At 49.3% G+C, this 22,625-nt stretch overlaps 1 protein-coding gene across 1 annotated transcript; it reads right to left on the reverse strand.

The window, feature by feature from the left end:
- Positions 1 to 364: 364 nt before the first annotated feature.
- Positions 365 to 22,213, reverse strand: LOC113585499 (pecanex-like protein 1). The gene is made up of 34 exons (XM_027023019.2): positions 19,741 to 22,213; positions 15,467 to 15,675; positions 15,052 to 15,157; positions 14,811 to 14,850; positions 14,459 to 14,548; positions 12,531 to 14,294; positions 12,075 to 12,374; positions 11,912 to 11,969; positions 11,646 to 11,787; positions 11,404 to 11,561; positions 11,092 to 11,245; positions 10,973 to 11,005; positions 10,683 to 10,854; positions 10,431 to 10,541; positions 10,256 to 10,347; positions 10,044 to 10,153; positions 9,833 to 9,938; positions 9,642 to 9,734; positions 9,271 to 9,421; positions 9,045 to 9,189; positions 8,760 to 8,937; positions 8,486 to 8,594; positions 7,914 to 8,043; positions 7,776 to 7,834; positions 7,479 to 7,694; positions 7,031 to 7,284; positions 6,591 to 6,821; positions 6,357 to 6,460; positions 6,097 to 6,244; positions 4,677 to 4,907; positions 3,997 to 4,271; positions 2,688 to 2,854; positions 2,156 to 2,556; positions 365 to 1,986 (listed from the first exon to the last, which is right to left on the reverse strand). Exons 1-34 carry the CDS (start codon positions 19,891 to 19,893, stop codon positions 1,819 to 1,821), a joined length of 6,858 nt encoding a protein of 2,285 aa, XP_026878820.2. The 5' UTR covers positions 19,894 to 22,213; the 3' UTR covers positions 365 to 1,818.
- Positions 22,214 to 22,625: the final 412 nt, after the last annotated feature.

The following is a 22,625-nucleotide window of genomic DNA, read 5'->3' on the forward strand; positions in this document are numbered from 1 at the left end:
GGGTGTTGTGCTAAAGCTTCTTGGTCTTTACTACAACCTACAGCTACCTCAGCAGTCAGCCAGCGCTTCATGTGCCTATTTCTGGTGGGACTGGATCAATACAAGATAAACTAGTTGTGGGCCTAACTCCAGATTAATTAGAATACAAACTAGACCCTTCTTGATTGTGAGTGTGAAAAACGTCGTCTCAGTCCATGACAGACCAGGGAATTTACAGTTTAATCAAAAGTAGCATCACCTTTCCAGTTAGTTTCAGCATTTCACAACCAGTTACAATGAACCCTGCCCACCCCCCCCAGTTTCTTTCACCTCCAAGATCAGCAATCAAATAAATATGTATTTGTTTTATACTGGTATACCTTTATTCACCCCCCCCCCCACCCCCCAAAGTTCTTCCAACTAAAACGTTGGAGATTTAAAAAAGTCAAAAGGAGCAGTAGTAGTAGTTCTATTAGTAGTAAGGGGATGGTGCAGTAGCAGTAGTATCGCAGTGGGGGGGGCTGTACTGCAGGTGCTAGCTGATCGACAGCAGTAAGAAAGCAAAAAAGGCCCTAAAAAGGGGCTGCACTGTATTCCTCCCACTACAGCAAGTCCAGAGCACAGCGTGTTGTCAGCGACCGGAAAAGCAGCCACCGGCAAATCTGCGTGGTCTAGATACAGAAACATGCATTTGGAGGGGAAGAGGCAGGTATACCCTCATTCACACGCCAGGAAAAACGCCCCTCTCACGGATGTGAATGGGGGCACTAGTTTGTCAGTGATCCTTGGGTCTTGTGTTTCAGTTTGGCTCCACCTGTGCTACCCAGGACTCCCATGCTTCAGACCCATGTCCTCTCCTGAACGGGCTGTAAACTGTGGAGGGAGGAGCACCAAAAAGGGGGGGGGGGGGGGTGAGAGTCAAAAGTACGTCCGGGTGCGGGTTCGAGTCATATCCCTGAAGCTGGTTGACAGCGGCCTCTTGCTGTCTGCAGCTACCGTGGCCGCGACAGGATGGCTGGCTAACGGGCGTCTGAGAGCGCTACGCTTCGTTAAGTCAGACAGCTCTGTGGAATGTGTTCTGTGGGACAGAGGGTGGAGGTCAAAGTCCAAGTCCTTTGGTGCTTGAAATATACAGATTTAGTCAAGAGACTCCGCTGTGATGCACGTGAAGGGGCCTATGGAGATAGAGAGGGGTGTGTGTGTGTGTGTGTCAGTCAATGTCCATATCTGCAGAACAGCAGTCATACGTTTACTGGCTCTAGTGGGTCTCCTCAGTACATATGAATAGGACGCAGCCAGAGGACTTTTGCCAACTGCTTTGCTACAGAAGTACTACGAGTTCCCTTTTTTTTCTCCTCCGTGGTTGTGTTAAAGGATTTTTGAGGGTTTTTTTAAAAAAAAAAAATCTTCAGAGACCAACCATTACATGAAGGGGGGGGGGGAGACAATTTAAAATAATATCAGTCTCGACGGCACTGGCTTGGCTTTCTTGTTGGCTTGTGAGCAATGAGGCCAAAATATTGAGGATCCATCAAACAGGTTCATTACTTGGTTTATATTTTGACCTGAATACAACAATGTTTCCTGGTGTGCCCTCGTATGGAGTAAGTCTAGAGAAAATGCTTTCAATAATACCCATTACTGCAAAGGCATAAAGCACAGAAAGAGCCATGATGGGCTTTGGGAGGTCAGCTAGACCTGATGTGATGAGGAGCTTTTTCCAATCCTCCACATTGTTCTACAAATGGCCGAGTGACGATGGGCTCAGGGATGGGCGGCAGAGCCCAGCGTTACTTGATTTACTTGGTTTACTAGTTCTGCAGGTTAGTCTGTGAAGGCTCAGCGCAGGTGCTCAAGTAAAGGCAGTTCTGTAGACTCCTCCCGCACGCTGGGAGGATCTGACGTCAGGGGTGTGGTCTCAGTAGGGACAGCCACGCCCACCGGATCCAGCATTGGACTGACCTCATGGGGCAGGGGAGGTGGGACAGGCTGGTACACCTGGGAAGTCTGGCAAATGCAGTCAAAACACAAGAACGTTAGATTCATCAAACCGCATTCCATGAATTCGTCAAATGGTAGAACAATTACAGAAACAAACTTTATTGGGACCACAATTAAGACGTGTTGAAACAAATACGCTCCTTGTTATATTAAAAGAAAAAAAGATTTCTCTCACATGAGTGCGTACGCTCTGAGACAGGCCTCCATCCCCTTCTACCGCTGCTGGCCCGTTGAAGCCTTTCCTGCCCGACAGACTCCACTTACTGTAGAGGCCCTCGTAGGGCAGTGCGCTACCCTGGCCCAAGCCCAGTCCAAGACCCCTTTGGGAGGCCCTGTGGCTGGGGTTGTCCTGCAGGCTGCCTGGGCAGAAGCGCTCGGCCGGCGGCAAGGCCACAGAGCCACTGAAGGACAGTTGTGAGCTGGACAGGTGCTGTCCCAGCAGCCCCTGGATGGAGGAAGTCCGGTGGAGAGATGTGACCAAGCCCACGTCTGCCCTGCTCTCCGACTGGCTGAACAGGGCCAGGGGGAGGGGCTGGGAGTGAACGGGCCAGCTAGGTCCGAGGGGATTGTCCGTGCCTGTGGACAGGAGCTCTATTATAAATGCCTGGTTGTGTGAAATGAGTTGCAAATCCTGCTAGAGGACACACCAAATGGATTCCTTTATAAACACGTGCTGCACCCAAAATGGCCCTGCGAGATGGCCTTACCCATGGATGGCTGGGAGGTGGCGAGGTGCGACAGGGGCATGGTGGGTGCCGTGCTCTGGGGAGGGTGAATCGAAGGGTTGTTGCTGATGGAGGTCGAGCCGCCGCCGCAGTCCGAGTCTTCTATATTCCCCCCACTGTTGCAGCCTGCACCACAACCCTTCTGAAGCCTGCATTAGACATTAGACAGGCGTGAGGATGGAAGCGCAGGCTCGCAGAGGTAAGAGTGGCCACTGGGGATTTGGGGTGAACGGACCTTGAAAGGTCATTCAACAAATCAAAAGACACCATTTACAACTCCAGCAACCCTTTAATCAAAAGCCTCCGAATCCCTTTTGATCCTTGGCATATTAAGAATGGTTGTTTCTCCGGGAGTGAATGTCAGACAGGCATTCCTAAACTCAGTCCCCAAGTAAGAATTTAACTGGCATTATATGATTCAGTTAGGTAGACATACATCTTATCTTGTTTTACAGGGAACAATCTGGTAATATAGTTGGGGACACAATGGTTCATTTAATCAAGTTTACATACATTAATACAGCAGTGCTCAGAAGGCTCTGATTAGGAGCAAGATATCTCTGGCAGATGGGTTTGTTTGTTTTTTTACTTCTAGCCTATTGCTAGTTGTCTTCCTCAAATTCACCATTGGTTAACTTCTTTTGAGTGCATCTACTCAGAAGGTGGGATGAGAGTCACATGATGGTGGGTGGCCATTCCATGCTGCACAGACATGCATAGTCCAAGCATCATCTGCTGGTACCTTGCATCTTCTGTTCAGTGCTTATACTTGTAATAAAACTCATGTCCGTGTGGGCTAAACAATTATTTTGATCAATGGTGTGGCTTTCTATTAACTGCTGCATAAGAGCACAAGGTAACTCAGGGTACCAGCTCCAGCTTAAATACAGCACAATGAAGTCTCTCACTATACCGTGCATGCTATTGGATTAAAAAGCCCCAGCTCTTTACAATAACCAGATATAAATTTTCTTTAATGTAAATGGTAGACCTCTGACATGAATGGCTTATGCAAGTCCTCACTACTTTGTAGTCTGGGATAGCTGTCGTTTGCACGGAGGACAACAGAGCTTCCTATAACACACCCCAACTTAAGCTTACCCTGGGCCACCATAGTATGTTCACATACCAACAAGGCTGAAACACTCAGGGAACAGCTAATATATGTTTATCATATTAAAATGAGATTCATTTGGAAATCATCATGAGTCCCAAGAATCTTTACCAATGAGATTCAGGAGATTGCCCGTCAGTGTAGTTGTGTGTGTGGGCCCGCTCGAACGCGTGTCACCTGTCCCAGCTGCTGATGAACCAGGTGTAGATGTTGTGAGGGCTAACCGGTCCCCCCCAGACGGAGTGGAGCTGGGTGTGGCCCCCAGCGTACGAGGTGGTGAGGGGGGAGACGTAGATGGGGTATCCGATGGGCTGGTCACAGGAGGAGTTGATCATGTTGCGCAGGGCCTGCTTGGCATTCTGGATGCTGCCCCGCTCTGGGTTGCGGTTGCGCAGGAAGACCAGCTCCTGCTGCTGCCCGGCCCACAGCCCACGCACACACTCCCTGTTCACCTGTACAGGAGCCACAAATTTTTTTATTTTTTTTTAAATGTACTTCAGCCAAGACATCAAAATGTGATTGGCAACATCCTTAAAGAGTAGCTCAATGGTTAAAAGGTACTTGACTAGTAAATCAGAAGGTTGCCAGTTCAAGCCCCACGGCCACCAAGTTGCTACTGTTGGGCCCCTGAGCAAGGCCCTTAACCCTCAATTGCTCAAGTTGTACTCAGTCATAATTGCAAGTCACTTTGGATAAAAAAAAAAAAAAAGAGTCAGCTAAATGCCATTTACATGTACACATGTAAATACTAAATATCCCTAATGAGCACGTTCTAATGACGTGGCGTGATGAAAACTGTGCAGGTGAGCGGAGCATTTGGCCTGGTGCCGGAGCACGCAGGGGTCGGTGGGGGGCACCTTGATGACGCGGAAGCTGAGGAAGCGCTTATTCAGCATGATGATCTTGTACTCGTCACTGCCGTCGTCCATGACGTGGCGCAGGGCCAGCAGAGAGGGCATGTTGGCCAGGATGGCACTGCGCCACACTGGGTCGCCCTCGTGGGAGATCAGCAGCTTCTCCTCGTTGGCAGTGATGGCGTCATACAGCACCACAGGATCCTCATACTCGTCCGGAGAGGTAAAGTGGTCCTACACACACACACACACACACACACACACACACACACACACACACACACACACACACACACACACACACACACACACACACACACACACACACACAGAGTGAGTGAGGAAAGAAAAGGGTATTTAATGTCTTCTAAATGTTGTTCTTAAATAAATGTAACCAGACAGAACTTTTCTGCTACTGGGCTATTGCTGGCTTTTCATTCATACAGCAGAATCTCAGGCTAGAAGTTTTGATTCTTGTAGTTACATAGGAAGACAAATGCAATGAAAATAACTCTAATGTGAATGGTTTTACGAGGCTGCTACACATAAAACCACACTGCAGAAGTAACAGGCTAGTAAGCCGGCCACCGTTTTTCTCGTGCGTTCATTATAGTATCTTGGCGTGGCCTGTTCCACATTGCAGCAGTATCCCCTACGCAAGAATGTGGCCAAGAGACAGGGCACCGAGACTAGGAGCCGGAGGGACTTCCGCTTAGAGCAGCAGGATCCAGGGCAGCCAAAAAACAGCACGCCTGCACGTCCTGATTTTCCGGATTAGGAGTTCTTACACACTCTCGGTTCATTCCCCCCCCGCCCGGCCTAGTATGACAGTCCTCTGCAAAGCATTTTGTTGTTACACATTATATTTCTCTGCAAAGCATTTTAACTGTTACACTTTAAAATAAAACATTTTAATAGGTTGTTTTGATTAGTCTGTACTTAAGAGTATTACTGCACAGAGCAAGTACAAACTACAGGCTATATTAGATAAGTAACAGTTCAGAAGTTAAATGTAGCGTAACTACATTATGCTATTATAAACAAAAGAGTTACACAGTAACAGCGACCATGTAAAGTGATTCAGAAAAAAAGCAGCAATTTTGAAATGTTACAAACCAAATGTATAACTTGTATTTGCGGTGAGGTAACAGGACACCCCTCTGTGTGCATACAGTCTGGCCATTCAACAGTACGTGCAAGCAGCGCTGAAGAGACTGAAGTTAATCTGCATTCTTTTCAAACTCACTGTTCGCAATAACTTGCATTGCCCCCATTTGTGTCATGACTAGATACTTGTAGTATGTATAAGGACTTACAACCAGCTACTCTCCAACCTATTTTTGTCTGTGCTTTTAATTCACTGCAGTGTTGGCCCAGAAACCTGATTTAAGCAGAATGGCATGCAGGGAGAACTGGGCTCTACCTGGTGAAGCTTCAGGGACATGCGCACGCCGGGCGCCACCACCCGATTCAGCAGGTCCATGTCTGCGAACACCCACTCGTCCCTGGGCGAAGTGATGCGGAAGTCCCCCTTGAACAGAGCGTGGAGTCCGTAGAGGAAGGGCTCCAGGCTGGTAGAGGAGGCCCAACAACAAACAGTCCCGAGTTGATTTAGTGACAACCATTAAATCCCCCCTGCCCCCGTTATTTCTCTTATGCACGAGCGAAAGTGCGGCATGTTACCTGGCAGACATGCTGTGGGACGCCGTGCCCAGAGCTCTGCGGCCCAGGATGCACAGCCCAAAACAGAGTGTGACCAATGGGGAGTCTCTCTCGCTGTGCACAGGCTACAACGGATCAGCCGCCACAGGGAACAGAAGACAAGAGAGACAGACAGAGTATGAGTCAGATCACGACCTCGTACAGCAAATGGCAGTCTTCCAGAACGGGCACTGGGTACGAGTGACCTCTGCTGACCTTCTGCCTGCGGCTGTTACAGTATTGGATCCAGTCCAGGTAAACCATGCAGAAGGCCGTGGGGGTGATGCCGGAGGCCCGGTGGTCGTAGTCCTCGTCGATGTTCAGGTTGAAGGTGGGGTCACTATCCACGTAGGACGTACTGAGGCAGGGTCTTAGAGCCTCCCGCACAGACTCATTTGCCAGCCACTCCTCCAGCTTGGGCGAGCGGCTCACGTAGTAGATGATACTCTGCAGCACAGATCCTCGCGTTACTGCTCCCATGTGACCTTGCGGTACACGGGCCAACCACTCGTAAAACGGTACCGAATCACTTTCTGGTATAAATAACATGGCCTTTAAATTTCCAATGAGACAAAGCGAACAGAAAGTGATTTAAAAAAAAAAAAAAAAAGAAAGAAAAAAGGTGGGGACTGTATGAAGAATGTGGTGAGCAGTACCTTGACATAGTAGGTGATGAGGATCTTGCGCAGGTCGAACACCTGCAGCATGGAGGCGGCGTTGTTGTCACTGATGCTGTAGCCCTCCAGCACGTACTTGGTGGCGGCCACCTCCCAGGCGAGCCAGCGCTGGCCGAAGGCGGCGTTGAAGGAGAGCATGTGGGGCAGGTGGCCGGGCTCGCAGCAGCAGCAGCCCTCGTCCTCCTCCACGCCCTCCGTGATGGCCTCCACCTCCCGCTGCTGGCAGTACGTGCCTGAGCGTGCACGCATGCAGGCACAGACGACGACAAGACACGCCACTCAATGACTGGATGAGCCCGAGAACGAGGAACCGAACGATCGAACTGGCACAGCAGCCACGGAGCGTTAACGGGAATGCTAAACACGGCGTGAAACGTGCTGACGCTTTGGTAAACTGCTATCCCAGACCCTGTGTGAGGCTGCTCACCCCTGAACTCCAGGCCTCGGAGCTGGAAGGTGACGAGGCCGTTGCCAACCTCGACGAGGTGCACGAGGGCGTTGAGGTAGTCCGAGGCCAGGATGAAGCAGTCGCCCGTGCCGTAGTTGCCCCAGCGACCCAGCAGCAGGTCCCCGCACAAGGAGTGTTGCAGCGAGCGCGTCAGGTGCTCGTAGAAGATGGAGTTCAGGTTGTTGTCGTCAGCGCCTTTGTGCACAGGGAGAGGACGTAAACAGAGAGCCTGGCTAGAAGAGGGGAAACGGGAAAGCAACCAAACGCAGCACTTACCGGGGTTGCGGTCGAGCTGCGTGGCCAGCCGTGTGTTGGAGTGATCCACCCTCTTGGTGCTAGAAGGCAACAACATAAGGATGTAAGGTAGTCGCGTCACTCCATTCTGAGAACTCTTCCAAAACGATGAGGGCTTACTTGTAGTCTCGCTCCCAGAACTTGACAGGGCGGGTGTAGGAAGTGACGAACACGGCGCTGCCCAGCACGGGGTTGAGGGGGGTGGAGAAGAGGGCGGAGAAGACCGCCTGCACGAACAGCATGGCTGAGTCTGGTAGCAGGCCGGCCGCTAAGGAACACAGGTCGCAACTCACCAGCTATCAGCAGTGACACAGACATCCAGACCTACCAAATATAGCAGCTGGACGAAGCGGTAACAACTATTCGACCACACATCTCATTTCTCTGACAAACCATCACGCTTTAGGCTACAATATGCACGCGTCCTTAATAGCATGCGGCCTGGCTATCGTTTCCAAAGAGGCATCATTTTTCTTGGAATCCTGCCATGTTTTGAATTCATGCTGTGACAGTTGTCTCACCTTTAACTAGAAACAGATGGCAAATGGTGCTCTGATTAAAAAGCATAAGTTTACATAAGTGTGGGTTTGCCGTATGGTTACGATAAGACGTCCTTTCAAAAGCGCCTCTGTAATTTTGTCTTTGGCCTCCAAGTCAGCAGTGAACAGCAGTAGTAGGAGGGCGGAGGATACGTGGCACGGCGAAGGGCTGGGCGAAGGCGTGGAACGCGGAGCCCCAGGTGATCTGCCATGGGGCAATGTAGGTCAGCACGAACCGCAGCTTATACAGCAGGTCCCAGAGCTGCAGAGACACAACCTCACGTTTAGGCCCGGGGGGGGGGGGGGGGGGGGGGGGGGGGGGGGGGGGGGGGGGGGGGGGGGGGGGGGGGGGGGGGGGGGGGGGGGGGGGGGGGGGGGGTTTAAAGCCCTGGACAGGCATTCAGATGGGAGACAGCCAAGCCCTGACCTTGCTGAAGAGGATGGACATGAAGTAGTAGTCGAGGAGGAAGGTCTCGGAGAAGCGGGGGTAGTCGAACTGGAAGAAGAGGATGGTGAAGCAGAGCGTGACGTACTGCTGGGAGGGCGCGCAAAAGGACGAGCGCAGGAGTTTCATCCCGGCCACGGAGATGAAGAGGGCCCGGCCACTGGACGCACGGCAAACATCACCAAAGCTCATTAGCCCTGTGGCGGGGGGAGAGCAGGACCCCCGCATACACAGATGCTTCCGTTTCAGTGTGGTGGAGGTTCTTACTAGGCGCCGGGCTTGTCGGGGTTCTGGCTGACTGCGTGGGCCTCCGTGGTCAGGGAGTTTAGCACCACGGCGGGGTAGATGAAGTATCTCTCCACACACTGGAGCCAGGCGTACAGCTTCTCAAACCACATCAGCTGAGCGGCATCTGGAACACACGAGGGCCGTTATACTCCGGCGCGACCCGACCTCGGAGATGCCCGCGCGCTCGTGTGTTGTGCGTACTCACCCCGGACCTCGAACTGGCTGTACTCGTGGGAGCGCAGCACGGGGTGGGACAGGCAGAACCAGGGCAGCTGCTTGCGGAGCTGAGGCAGCAGGTAGTGCGCGAGGAAGCCCACCACCCCGGCCAGGATGTACAGGACAAAACTGAGAGCTGGCTGAGAAAGGGAGGGAAGAAGGGGGGCTTCAGGAACCACACAGATGTCAGAACCATCTCTTTGCTATTACCTGGGAATCTGAGCAGTAAAATCCGTTCGCTGCCCTGACAAAATCTTAATTCTGCAGCGTTTGATCGGAGCAGAACAAGCATAAAGCGTCTCGGCTGTACTGTGTGGAAAAACTGGAGTTTTGAGAGAGCTGGTGTGGGTGCTGGCTGACCTGCAGAGCGATAAAGACAGTACTGGCACTGATGGCAAAGGTGATGATGGCCATGAGTGGACACACAACCAGGTCTGAGTGCAAAATCTCCTTCTGCAACATGGAACAGGTCAGCGTGAGAGGAGAACAGGGCTTTTCAAATCGATCACTTCTTCCCACAGCACTAAATGAAAAACAGCGAGTGCTCTTACCACAGAGTTGCGCAGTTTCTCGGGCAGAGGGTCCTTGATCTCCAGCGGGGGCTCCTCAGGGGTGCGGCTCTCCAGCTCGGGGAAGAATTTGGAACGGACCAAAGACCTATGGCACGCCGAGTGAAAAAGTTAAACGAGGTCACACAATCCACGCGCAAAAGCACAGATAAGGAAGACCGAGTGGGCATGTGGTCTGGATGCTGACACTGACCACAGGATGGTGGGATCACTGCTTTGCCTGCTCAAGTGGTAGGACAGGGCAAGGAGGAGGCCACAGAACACAGAGAACAGCACTGGCACATGAGCCTCCCCCCATGGAGCCTACACACACACACACACACACACACACACACAATAAAAGAGTACCGCCAAGATAAGCCCTTCTCATATGAATGCAGGACACATCTGTGATTGTTAACTTACACTGATGGCACCGAGGCAAAACCCATAAACGACAGCTGCTGCCAGCACGCTGCGTATCAGGCTGTAGAGTGAGGACAGCGGGCTTGTGGCGGCTGAAACGCACACAGTTCAAACACAGTTTACAGTCTGAAATGGAGTGTAATCTAGGAGTGTGGGAGCGTGACCGGCTCCTTACCAGTTCCACCAAACACGTGCATGTCCACCTGCTCAAGCAGACACATGAGGAAGGTGTTAACCTGAGGCAGAAGCCCAAAGAGGAAGACGACGGGGAAACAGAGGGTGAAGACTGCAAAACAGCACAAAAGGGAGATGGGAGATTCTGCACCGTCCATCACGCTGAACAGCATAATCCACGCGGACAATATATTAAAGTTCTATACATCACTAGGAAGGAACTACATTTAATTTAATTGACAAGTAAACTGACCGATGAGCATGTCTCTGGCGCACAGCAAGAAGTGGGCTGAGAAGAAGACCACTCCGTAGAGGGAGAAGTGCTGCAGGCTGTGGGCATGACCCGTCAGGTCAAACACCCAGATCAGTACACAGCACAGGCAGAAGTACACTGGCCGGCTGTACACGATAATCCAGTTATGGCCCTGGTCAAAAACAAGCACGACTGAGCATAAATGACCTCCTGAATGGCCATAGACACCTCGAAACCGTCCTGGAACGCTGCAAGACCCTGAACAAAAGGAATGCAAAGCGGGTACTCACGTGCATTGGAGAAGCTGCATCGGGCTGGACGCTCTGAAAGAGAGAGACGGGGAACGTAAGCGTTCTGCGCCGAAGCGTACGCGTAACGCACGGTGCCGCCATTGACCTGGAACGCTCACCTTCAGTAAGGAGTACTGGCAGCTGGCGATGACGAGGCAGAACTGGAAGACCCAGATGTCCCGGAAGAAGCCGTGGAGGAGCAGCAGGAAGCCCAGGAAGGCCACCAGGCTGGCCAGCAGGACCGCAAACATGTTCTCCCCTACACGCCGGTTCCTGCACCACAGGCAGCCTTGCTGGGCTTATGGGGGTTACGTACCCAAAATGCGTGGAACCCAAAACGATAGCCGGGTCCATCTACTTTTCTAGAGGTCATTAGCTACATTCGCCACGTGAGGTGCTTGAGTAGAGTAAAAACCAGGCAGTGCTCTCACCGATCCAGCAATGCGAGCAGGGCCAGCCGGTCGTAGCGCACCCTGAGCCACTTCCCTGGCAGCACCCAGAACCGGTAGTATTGTTTCGGCTTGGCCTTCTCCTCGATCATCAGCGTGTTCTCCTGAGACTCGTGCAGGGACTCGTGATCCAGGTCAAACTAGACCACACACACACACGGTTAGGGGCGGCAGGCTACGGGGGGCCGGATGCTAGTGAGGTAACGGGACTGGGCGGGGCTCACCTCGGGCATCTCCAGGGGCACCCTGCGCACCTGCATGCCCTGAAGGACCACGGGCCGAGGCTGCAGCATGGACAGCACCGGTGCCACGTCCTGAACGTCGGTGGAAGTGAAGCTCGACGACTGCGATTGCCGTTCCCGCTCCCTGCACGCGCGCGTGCGCACACACACACACACACACACACACACACACACACAGCGTGTCACAGAGTGCCAAAGCACTGGCTCTCGCAGTAACGAGACGTGGAGGCTGTGTGGCTGACGCTTACTGCACGGGGTCCTCATAGCCTCCTCCTGCGGGTCCAAACGTGTAGGACCTCTTTATCCCTGCAAAGACATGAAAACGAAGGAGTTGGGGCTAGCTAAAGCACACTGGTCCTGCCTCGGGTGTAAAGCTGATAACACCCGTTCACGATGCGATCCTGCACTCACCGCTCTCGTCGTAGAAGTAGTGCACGGCTCCCTCAGACGTGTCGTCGAAGGTGGAGGCCTCATGCACACCGCTGCGGGGCAGCAGCAGCGAGGAGGCGAACTGCAGGGCGGAGGGGAGGGCCCGCGCGCGGGAATGGGAGGAGGCACGGGCCCTCTGGAGGTCCTGGAGGCTGGGCGGGGAGCCCATGGCTGAGGGGGGCGGTGTGGGGTTGCTGCCTGCATTGTGCCGCCTGCGGATGGCCTGGGTCCTCTTCACACTGCTCACCGAGTCACGCTTGAGGCCGTCTTCAGCGGCCAGTGCTGCAGGAGACGTGCGGAATTTAGGAAGAGAATAAGTGAAGGGAACTCTCTGGCTTGTATAAAAATACTGTTAGTGGAGTGAAAAAAAATCGATTATACTACAAAATGGTAATCGACTCTGCAATGAGGGAGAAAAAAAACAAGGAAACCGAATACCTCCTCCTACTGCCCCCTCCTCCAGCAGCTCTCCGGCCCTCCAGCCTGTCTGGTTCCCAGCCCACGAGCCCCCCAGTGAGTCCAGCCTGTGGTGGGCCCTTAGAAGGGCCTCCGGGTGGCCCGTGCGAGCCTCCAGATCAGATTTAGAGACGGTGAGAGGTCGCGGGGCAGGGGTGGACGAGACGGGTAACGGCATGAGGGTGGAAGCCAGAGTGGCCGTGTTGGCATGGCCGCTGCCGGCCCCGTCCATGCTGAGCACTCTGGCGTGGGTCTTGGCACTGGCTGTGCTGGCTGAGCGCTGGGCACTGCGGCAATGGGAGGGGCCTACTGAGTCTGGCTCCTCCCCCTCACTGGGGCTAGGGAGCTGGGGGACAGGCACAGGTGGGGCGGAGGCCACGCCGTTGGCCATATCGGGAGAGTAGCAGGACGTAGACGAACTGGAGTCGTCCTCATCCTCGTCTTCGTCGTCCGAGCTGAAGTGGCGCTGGGAGCCCAGGCTGGAGCCGGCGCTCAGGTCGCTGCCGTCGTCCTCGTCACTGGAGTCCTCGAACAGGCTCTCGCTGTAGGCCTTGGCACCCAGGCGACTGCGCACGGGGATGTAGTCCCGGTGCTGGCTGCGGTTGTGGTGCCGGCGGTAGGAGCCACAGTCGAAGCTGCTGCTGCCTGCAGTGCCGCGCTTGCGCGGGGCTTTCCTGCGACCGGGCCGGTGGCCCACGCTGCCCCCTGCGCGCAGCAGCTTCAGGTCCTTGGGCCGCACCACCTGCTGCTGCGCCTGCAGGGAAGGGGGCTCGCTCAGCAGGTAAGGTGGCGAGGTGACGGGGAGGGCGGGCTCGGAGCACACCAGCCCGAGCGCCAGCCCCGAGGGCACGGAGTTGGCCTGCCGCGGAGGGGGGAGAGGGGGGATGGGGATGGTCCGGCCCACGTCGCAGGTGTCCGAAGGGCCGCTGCTGGACGGGGAGGAGTCCTGCAGGGAGGGGGCCTGCGCAACGCCCGTGGGCAGAGGGGGCACGTCCTCCCCCTCCACCAACGTCCTGTCCAGGCCCTGTCCGGAGGACAGCTCTTTGGAGGGCGAGCGCAGCAACTCGCTGTCCGAGAGGTCGTCCGTGTCGCTGCCTCCCAGGAAAGCGGGGTCCTCCGGCCGCTGGCAGGGGCCCTGACCCTGAGCCGGGGACGCGGAGGCAAGCGCGAGGGCCGCGTGCTGCGTCTGGCCCAGCGACGGGCTCTCCAGCTGGGTGGAGTCCGTCTTCTCACTGCGGTAGCTGCTGACCGTGCTGAGGGTCTCACGGTCAGTGGCAGCGCCGCCACCGCTGAAGCAGCTGTCCGTGGAGCCGGCGGCCAGGGCCACGCCGCCACGGCTGCCCGCGCGCTGTGTGGCTGGGCCAAAGGCCACCGGGTCGAGGCCCAGGCCCAGCAGATTCTCGCTCAGCTCTTCGCTCAGGCTGCTCTTGATGAGGGGGCTGAGGGGAGCGTCGCCCAGGCTCTCGGACTCCGCCGACGGGCCAAGGGGGGCATAGCCCTCCAGGGCACACTCCTCGGCGAGCTGCGGAGCCTGGTGCACCGCTGCTGCGTCTGCGCCCCTGCCAGCCGTCACCTGCTCCTTGTCTTCTCCGTCCTCCTGGCTTGAGGGGGAGGGAGGAATGGAGGGGCAGTCTGTTGGGTGCAGGCTCCCAAAACCTGCTGACATCACTCCACCCACTCCCATGATGGCAGGGAAATCCCCAGCTAGGGCTGCAGCCAGGCAGGACTGGACCACGCCGCTCACTCCTGTAGGGTCACACACAGCACATAATCACCACTGAGCTCAGCGGGGATGCCTAATTTAGTCAGGCAGTGTGATCTTGGAACACCAGTCCTGCCATTCAAAGTAGCTTAAATGCCTGACCTACTGCTGGATAAAATCACAGCCAAGGCCACTGTTTAGGTCTTACTGATTGCATCCTGAGAGTTGTGGCGAAGGGCCTCTCTGTGTGCAGAGGTGCCACTTTCACTGCCCTGCTCCTTCAACAGCTCTTTGATATCTAGAAAAAGGAAGAAACATCAAATGTGCTTTTAACATGGCTACTCGATGCAACACATCTAAACATTTATCATCATCAGCTGTGATAATTCCACTGACACTTCCTTCTAAGAATGTGACGGAAACTGCTAAATAGCAGAACTACTGGAGGAACACTAAAATATTTATCACTGTAGCAACCATGAACATCTACTACAGCTATCATGCCTGGTTCAGTAAAAACAAAACCCTGGCAACAAGCAACAACAAAAATAAAAAGGTACCCTTTGATCCTCCTGGGTCTTCAAGTTGTGGCAAAAATTCCTGCAGAGGTGGAGGAAGAGACCAAAATGTGTGATTTTGACCATCTAAAGACTGAGGAGGATTAAAACCCACTCATACACACCATTATCCAGATGTAGTGCAATATAAATGAAATCCCATCACCAGAGTAACTCTGCTGAGTGCAACTGAACCGTGCGCATGGCTCAGTAGCGTTACGGGGTAAGTGCATACAGTCCTCACCGACACCTGGTTCAGGCCAAACAGGGAGTGCTGGGAGCTGCAGCGAACTGGAGGTGTTGAGTTCACTTTTCTGAACACGGTCATCTCCACGCCAACCCCACTGTCCCTGAGGAATGGACATACCAGCATGAGCTCAAACAAGGCTGACGCACAGTCCTGCTTAATGCCATCAACAGCCCTGAGCGACCAAAAGGCAGAGGCTAGGAATACATGAAGGACATTGGAAAGCTCTTAGCATGACTCTCATACTGGTAACATGCCTCTCTTATGCTCCTTACATTTTGAACAACATTAGCACTTTTGATGAAGTATAGAGCTATATTAAAGGGCTTTAAATGCCTTGCGCTTGTTAGGTTATTGAAGAAACGGCATTGCTGACTGAATCTGTGGGGCAGTGACGGACGTTTCCGTGCACCTGTGTTGGCTGCCGTTCTGAGCCGCAGGGGCCTCGTCGCCCTCCTCCACTCTTTGCGCGTCTGTGGTGAGTGAGGCCTGCCTCTTCTCCACAATCTCGCCCAAGTCGAACATGGCATGTAAGCGGAAGTTGACCACTTTAACGGCAGTGAAGAAGACCGCCACCACAGCACAATATGCCCCGGCTACCACTATAGTGGGTGGTAGAGCCTGGAGAGAGCAAGACAACCATGTTGTGAAGTGGAGAAGACGCATTATATAGGAACATTGGTTTCGATATCAGGGCCAGGAAGGGAAACCAAAACAAAAACTACCAGCTTCTCACAGACATGTGTATAACAGTTTTACTATATTAACAATCTTTGTGAAGGTTGAAGAAATTAGCTAAAGGAAACATAAGTGATTAACAGTGTTGCTACTACTACTACTCAGGAGGTGTCACAGAAGGCACTTTCTTCTGGGAAAGGAACTGGTTTTCAAACCCCTAATTAAGAACAATACAATATGAAGACAGGATGTATCTTAAATCTATCTACTCATTTGCCTAAGCATTCATAAATTAAGTATGTTCATAGGCCTATAGGTCACGATTGTCACAAAAACTGAAAGTCAGCTGTTTTAAAGTAAAAATCACATACACCAAATTCAAATTCAAAACCCTTCAGTGATGCACACAGATGTACATATGTTGATGAAAAGGTACCACAGGAAATGTACAAAAGGTACATAGTTGGCCAATTTTTGTTGAATGCGATGTGTTATAATTATTTCACTAAAGCATTATGATATGGACCGAAGGGAAACCAGGGTTTTGGACTGATCATTTGCTGTGATTATTTAGTTGCTTTATGCCACTAAGTGTATGATCTCTAAGCAGAAGTCTGTAGCTACTTTACTTCCCAAAACCTAGAGGAAAATCTTTTAGGTTGCAAAAACAGTACCGGCAGCTGACTCACAGTGCTGGTTTTGCTTGCAGGCTTTAAATGAGGAAATGTCTAGCAATGGCATTCGCACAGCAAAAATGTCTGCATGTTAATACAACCCATACTGAGTCACAGCAAATGAAGTAATGCCACATACTTCAAGAAAACGTTCTGCGTTTGTCCACACACGATGTGCGTACTATGTACTATGAAGCAGCAGCCACACTGCCTAACCAGGTCACGTGATCACACAATCAAGACTCAAGGTGTGTCAGCCACTTCAGCAGAATCACTTCGTTATGTTTATGGGCACTTACATTTTTTAAAGTTAGTACATTTTTAAAGTATAGTTCATTTTGCAATACATTTTACTCCAACTACTTTCTTAGTGTAATAACTTAGTGTAATAACTCCATATTTAATTTATAACATAACATTTCAGCTATTTAAATTTGCAAAGTTCTGTACAGATCTAGACCGCTGTCTTGGAGAAAAAGCTCTCGGGCATGAGGCAGATGTACCACCGTTTTGAACCTAAGCGAGACTCTGAAAGGGGCCCTGAAGCTCAGGAGCCACAGACAAGCAGAATTTTAACATCAGTGGACTTCATACACTGATCCATCCTGATCCTCATTAAAGTCCTCTTACACAGAAGCCCGTAGCTGTAAAGGAGTTCCAGGTGGATCAGCTGCCTTTAACCCAGGACATACTTGCACTGGAAAGGATTTATTAGAACAGCGCTGAGCTAAAACAGCAGACAACCTTGCATCAAATTAAGCACTGCATAATGCAATAATGCTTAATGCAAGATACAGACAAAAACACTGGGGCAAAAATCCTGAACTGCACTGTCAGCAATGCTAGCTCATAAGCACCCCCCGGCCACATACACATTCAAATACTAGTAAATGTTTCACAAAATGTGCTGGGTTTGTTCTCTACTGTGAAAAGTAATGTACTGACAATAAACAAACTAAGAATGACCAGCGGGTTTGGATGTTTCCCACGAACACTAAACTGAAATGGGATGAATTATAAAGCTCTGTGTTACACCACTAACTGAATTTTCTCACAGGCCGGTAGAAATTTAACAACTCAGCTGAGAGTTTCTTTTTCTTCATTAAAAAAATGAGCTTAAAAGCAGTTAAGTTTTACTCATCTTGAATAAAATATTTTCACTTTCTATCTATGTGTGTTTAAAAGTAATACACGCAAAACATCTGTTGTTGGCACTGATACACAGACATCCAAAAAATGATTACAATTTGTTTCTTCATACAGCCGAGAATTTTTGTAGTGCATGTCAGTTCTTAAAAACAGCTAGCTATCTTGGGACTGGGCCAGTAGTTCCAGACGTACTGTATACTGGACTCCAGTTGGAAATTTTTACATCACCCCACACTTTTGTGCATGTCAAACATGCAAAAATGGGGCACAAGGACAAAGAATATGTCTGCTGTCAAGATAGGCTATTAGAATGCATTCTCTCAGACTTGGTCCATCTTCCTAAAGTGGCTTAAAAACACGGAAAATATAACAGCATTAAAATGAATTAAACATGAACATCACAATCCAACATCTGCATGTAATATTTTTAGGATACTTTGCAACTGTATGTGAAAACCAGACAAGTCACAACCTAACTCACTTGCAACATTTTTAGTCTCGCTGATGAAAAATGAACAAAAGCATTGCTGGGGTGGGGTGGGGGGGGGGGGGGGGGAACAGAATGCCAAACTGCCTATTAAGCAACATTTTGGCTTTTAACTAAATGAAAATCAACCCAAACCTGTAGGGACGGCTTGGGGATGCAGAGGCATTCCTCCCGCACATGGGGAGAGGTGAGCAATTCAGCACACACAGCAAATGCATTTGCTGACGTGTTGTTAGGGGTTATGTTCTGGAGCGTTGCCTCAAGAAAGCTCAACATTATATAGTGTTAGTGTACATACACTGACCTTTCTTGAGATGATGCTCCAGAATATAAAACAGCATGACTGTGATTATAATTACTGGTGATGGTGAAAATGATCAAATGGTTTAGTGGAGACATAATGGCCCTCATTTGCCCATTCTGGCAGGGCTGCCATGCGAGAAGGTTACTTGTGTGAATGTACAAGCAACACACCTTTTGAGTGGAATAATTAGCTCAGCGACACAACTCTCAACATTAGCAACAAAGCCCCAGAGAAAGTGGCCATGTTTTTCTTTACATAGCATGACTAGTACATGGAGTCTACCCAACTTTTTACAGGGTGTTCTTGATGGATCATGTGGGATTAAATACATGTTGTAACATTATCATGTGCACCAGTTTATTTAGGCCTGTGTTTTCTGCCTGCATTCAACAGTTTATTTTAGCTAGCTATAAAAATTGTTATAAATGTGAATAAAAACATCATTTGTATTCATACTTATGACATGTAAATATGTTATAAATATGAGAATTCTGAATGAAAGATATAGCATTTGTTGGTGTGCATTTGCATATTTTGTTGCAGTAAAGAAAGCAAAATTAATCTTGAGTTCAAGCTCATATGATGAACTAAAGTACTTTTCATTTGTTGGGAACATGCATTTGGCCTACTTTCATGAAAACTATTTTTCAAAACCTCCTAAGGGAATTTTGTGTGTGGTGCTAGCCTAACTTTCCCAAATGAAAGTCCTCTTACAAATGAGAGAAGAACAGTTCAATCTGAAGGTGTATCTTCAGAGAGTATAGAAAGTTATACTATGGTTTGAGATTTTTTTTTCCTTCAGAGGGAATAAATAAATTTTAAAAAATTAAAAACACCACACACACACACACACACCCACACACGTAATTTCATGGTATGTACAACTGTGTCCCGAGTCTGTCCTCTGCAAGCTTTGCATTCGGCCACAGAGAAAATTCTGCATTCTACAGGACATCTCCAGAAACTATTTTAAATATACTGTACAATTTCCATATACTGCAACTATGCTGTAGTGTGAAAAATTGAACATGCTCCCCTATTCAAAATGCTTCAGTGACCTGTCATACTTCTAAGTTAAAGGGACATTGCTGTGCTATTCAAATGAGTCAAACAGTGATCAGCTTGAGTTAGCTAGAGCATCTGCATTCACAGCTGCAACAAAGCATTCACACAATAGCCTGGCAAGTCAAACTGACCTATACGGTAATGATTTTCCTCAAATCACAAGATTAATGACTGAAGACCTAAGTTACTGCCAGCCATTGTTAACAAACATAACAGGTTTGCATAATATAGGCCAAAAGGATTGGACCATCATGGAAACTGTAATCCTTACATAAGAATATAACATAGCACTGTGACTTAGGAAATGAGAAAACAAAAACAACACTCACCATGTACAGAAGAAAAGGGAAGGCCAAAAGGAATATCCAGAGGTAGAGATGGAAGCAGTTGGAAAAGGTGCTCTGATGGGGGTCAACATACCAGCCTCCAGTAAGCGAGGCCCATACCCCCTGTCGCAATATCTGTAGTGCTTGAGAGCCCATCTTTGTCTTTTAGAGGAGATGGCACAAGACAAATCTGCTTCCACGTAGATAAAAACCCCTTCTCAATGTCTCTGCTGTAGCACTTCCATTGGGGTCCAATGCTGCACGCTCATTGACTTATCAAGCAAGCCTGCCCAACAATTAGCCTTGACTGAGACAACTGAGTCTTGGACTGTGCTCTTTCTATGTAAACTGGTACAATCACATGCTTATCCAGTATACCTTTACAGTGCAGTTTGTTAAGGGATTTTGGCACAATTCTAACTCAAGGATTATGTGAAAATATCCATCTTGAGCAGTTATCAAAACAGCTTGGTTTGGTTTCTTTACAATTCTCTAGCACCTTTAAACACACTTCAATAAATAAAAGGATCATTCTGATAGCAAGTTTCAAAACAAGAAACCGCATCTACATATTACCCAAAAACAATACAGGGTTGTTGGACACCGACTAAACTACACTGATTCAAAAAGTATTTCCCAATTTTACTCCAGTAACTGGCAAAAAATAACCCAGCCTTAATGATAAGATCGGCTTGTGTAAGTTTAGAAATACCAATAGATATGTATTAGATAGCGTTCAAAAAGAACGTCAACAGACCTAAGGAGATTTTAAAGGACAAAGTTTTCACCATTTGCTAAGACTATTGCTGTATTCTAGCTACAAATGTTGTATAGCCTACAGCTTCGGACTCCTGAGATATTGCACACATGCATCTGTCAGCTGTCGGAAATAAGAAGGAAGCCTGTTCCATTTTTAAAAAATATATAACGGTAAATAGTGATGATGACGCGACCTCATATTTGAAAAACGTACAAACCATTTAGCTAGCTGCCTACCTTACTGTTTTAACCTCACTGAGGCAGCCTGGTGCAGGCCGACATAATGTTAGCCGCTTTCTCATCACAATTTTCTCACCTTTATCAACGAAAAGCTAAAACGTAGCTAGGTCAACACCAACTGTGATTTACACAGACATTCAAGGGGCGTTAGCTGAAAGATATCATTCGTTTGGAAAGCTAACGACCACTGATATCCTGACATCAACTAACGTTAACAAGGCAAGGCTGCTATATGTCGATTAGCCAGGTAGCTATACAAGTTAGTCAGCTAGCTTGGTTAGAAAATCTAGAAATCCTAATGAGTCCAATTAAAGGAAAGCAGATTTTTTCGAACTAATTTTCGAAAGGTATTCCGTGGCCTTAATCTACGCTTCGGAAAGATTACGCTAACTAAGCAGAAACGACAACTGAGTTTGTTAGAATAGCTAGCATGGAGGAAGCTAGCCCACCTCTAATCGGTAGTTAGAAGTTAGCTAACGTATTTGAATAGCAAGACCAGGCTAGCTTTCCTAGCTAGCCAACATTCAACTACCACATTTCCAAACGCTGGTTAACGTCAGTTAACCTTGACTAGAACCAGCAGTCGAATCAAAACCGTTTCCCAGGAACGCGTCTAATGTATCAACACAAGTTGTCGCTCAGGTAGTTCTTACAAAATTAGTCCTCTTAATATGTCAAAATTAGCCAGCTAGCATAGCTCGCTAAGCTAAATCACTGGAAGTTCAATGGCTGTGCAGCTATGCTAGCTAGCATACTCGCCAGTGAAACTGAAATGTCTTGTATGGCATGTTAGACCATTTTAAGATAAATGTCTAACAGTTCACCAATTCAACAGCCACCATAAGCGAAACAGCTGGCTAACTGGCTATAACAGCGAACACACACTAGATTAGGAAATAACGATTTCTTTGGCTAGCCAGTCAGCTAACAAACGAACAGAGTAACAATTTATTAGCCCACAGCAGAACAGTGGATTCAGGTTAATTATGTTAGCAAGCTAGCTAGCTAGTTAGGCCAATTTGCCCTTAGGAATCCACGTATGATGCTTGACAACACATAAAATAACCACGCTCGCATCCAGCAAGACCTAAACACTTACAGAGCAGAATAAATGATCATATAAATTGTATTACAGCTTCCCGTGAACTCATGTCCCCATTACCAAGAGGCTGAGTGTCTCTTATTAACACGGCTAGGTAGCTGTCCTAAAGTAGCGAGCAGCTTGCTGACTGATCATTGTGTTATAGCCATAGAGCTAGTCAGTTAGCTAGCTAGTTTTTTTTTTTTTGAGATGGCAACAAACAACTAACATTTCCAGATATCCATATGTCGTGAGAAAATAACAACGTACAATATAAGCACTTATTCACACGTTCATTGTAATAGCCAATTCTGCATGTCCCCAAGTCCAATGTTCGATAATTCCTTCAATCTTGTCTTCCAATCTGCTAACTTATAGCTAGTGTCGAATTCTTCCATGCACACAGGTAGCAAACACCCACTTGCCGGAAGTAAACAAGCTTTAAAATGATTGGCGGAATCTAGACTCTGTTAGTTCACTTGAGTTCGCTGATTCGTTGTTTACGAAAAATATTCCTTCCACGACCTTTTTCCTGTTTCATATATTCTGCCATTGGACAGGATCCGTGTCATTCATTAGATACGCTACCTGGTTTACCCGAAATGGTATAAATGCACAAGAGAATTGTTAAATATGTGGGCTAGGCTAATAAGGATGAGACTGCAAACAATACTGTGGATCTCTTATTGAGCAATCATTTAGCACTAAAGGGTTTTTTCTTTAATTTTACACCTGCCAACCCAACTCAACTTAATTTACTCAGAAAAGTATTTAAAATTCACTTAACACCAGGCATGGGTTCATATAA

This window comes from Electrophorus electricus, chromosome 6, assembly GCF_013358815.1.
Source record: "Electrophorus electricus isolate fEleEle1 chromosome 6, fEleEle1.pri, whole genome shotgun sequence".
NCBI lineage: Eukaryota > Metazoa > Chordata > Actinopteri > Gymnotiformes > Gymnotidae > Electrophorus > Electrophorus electricus.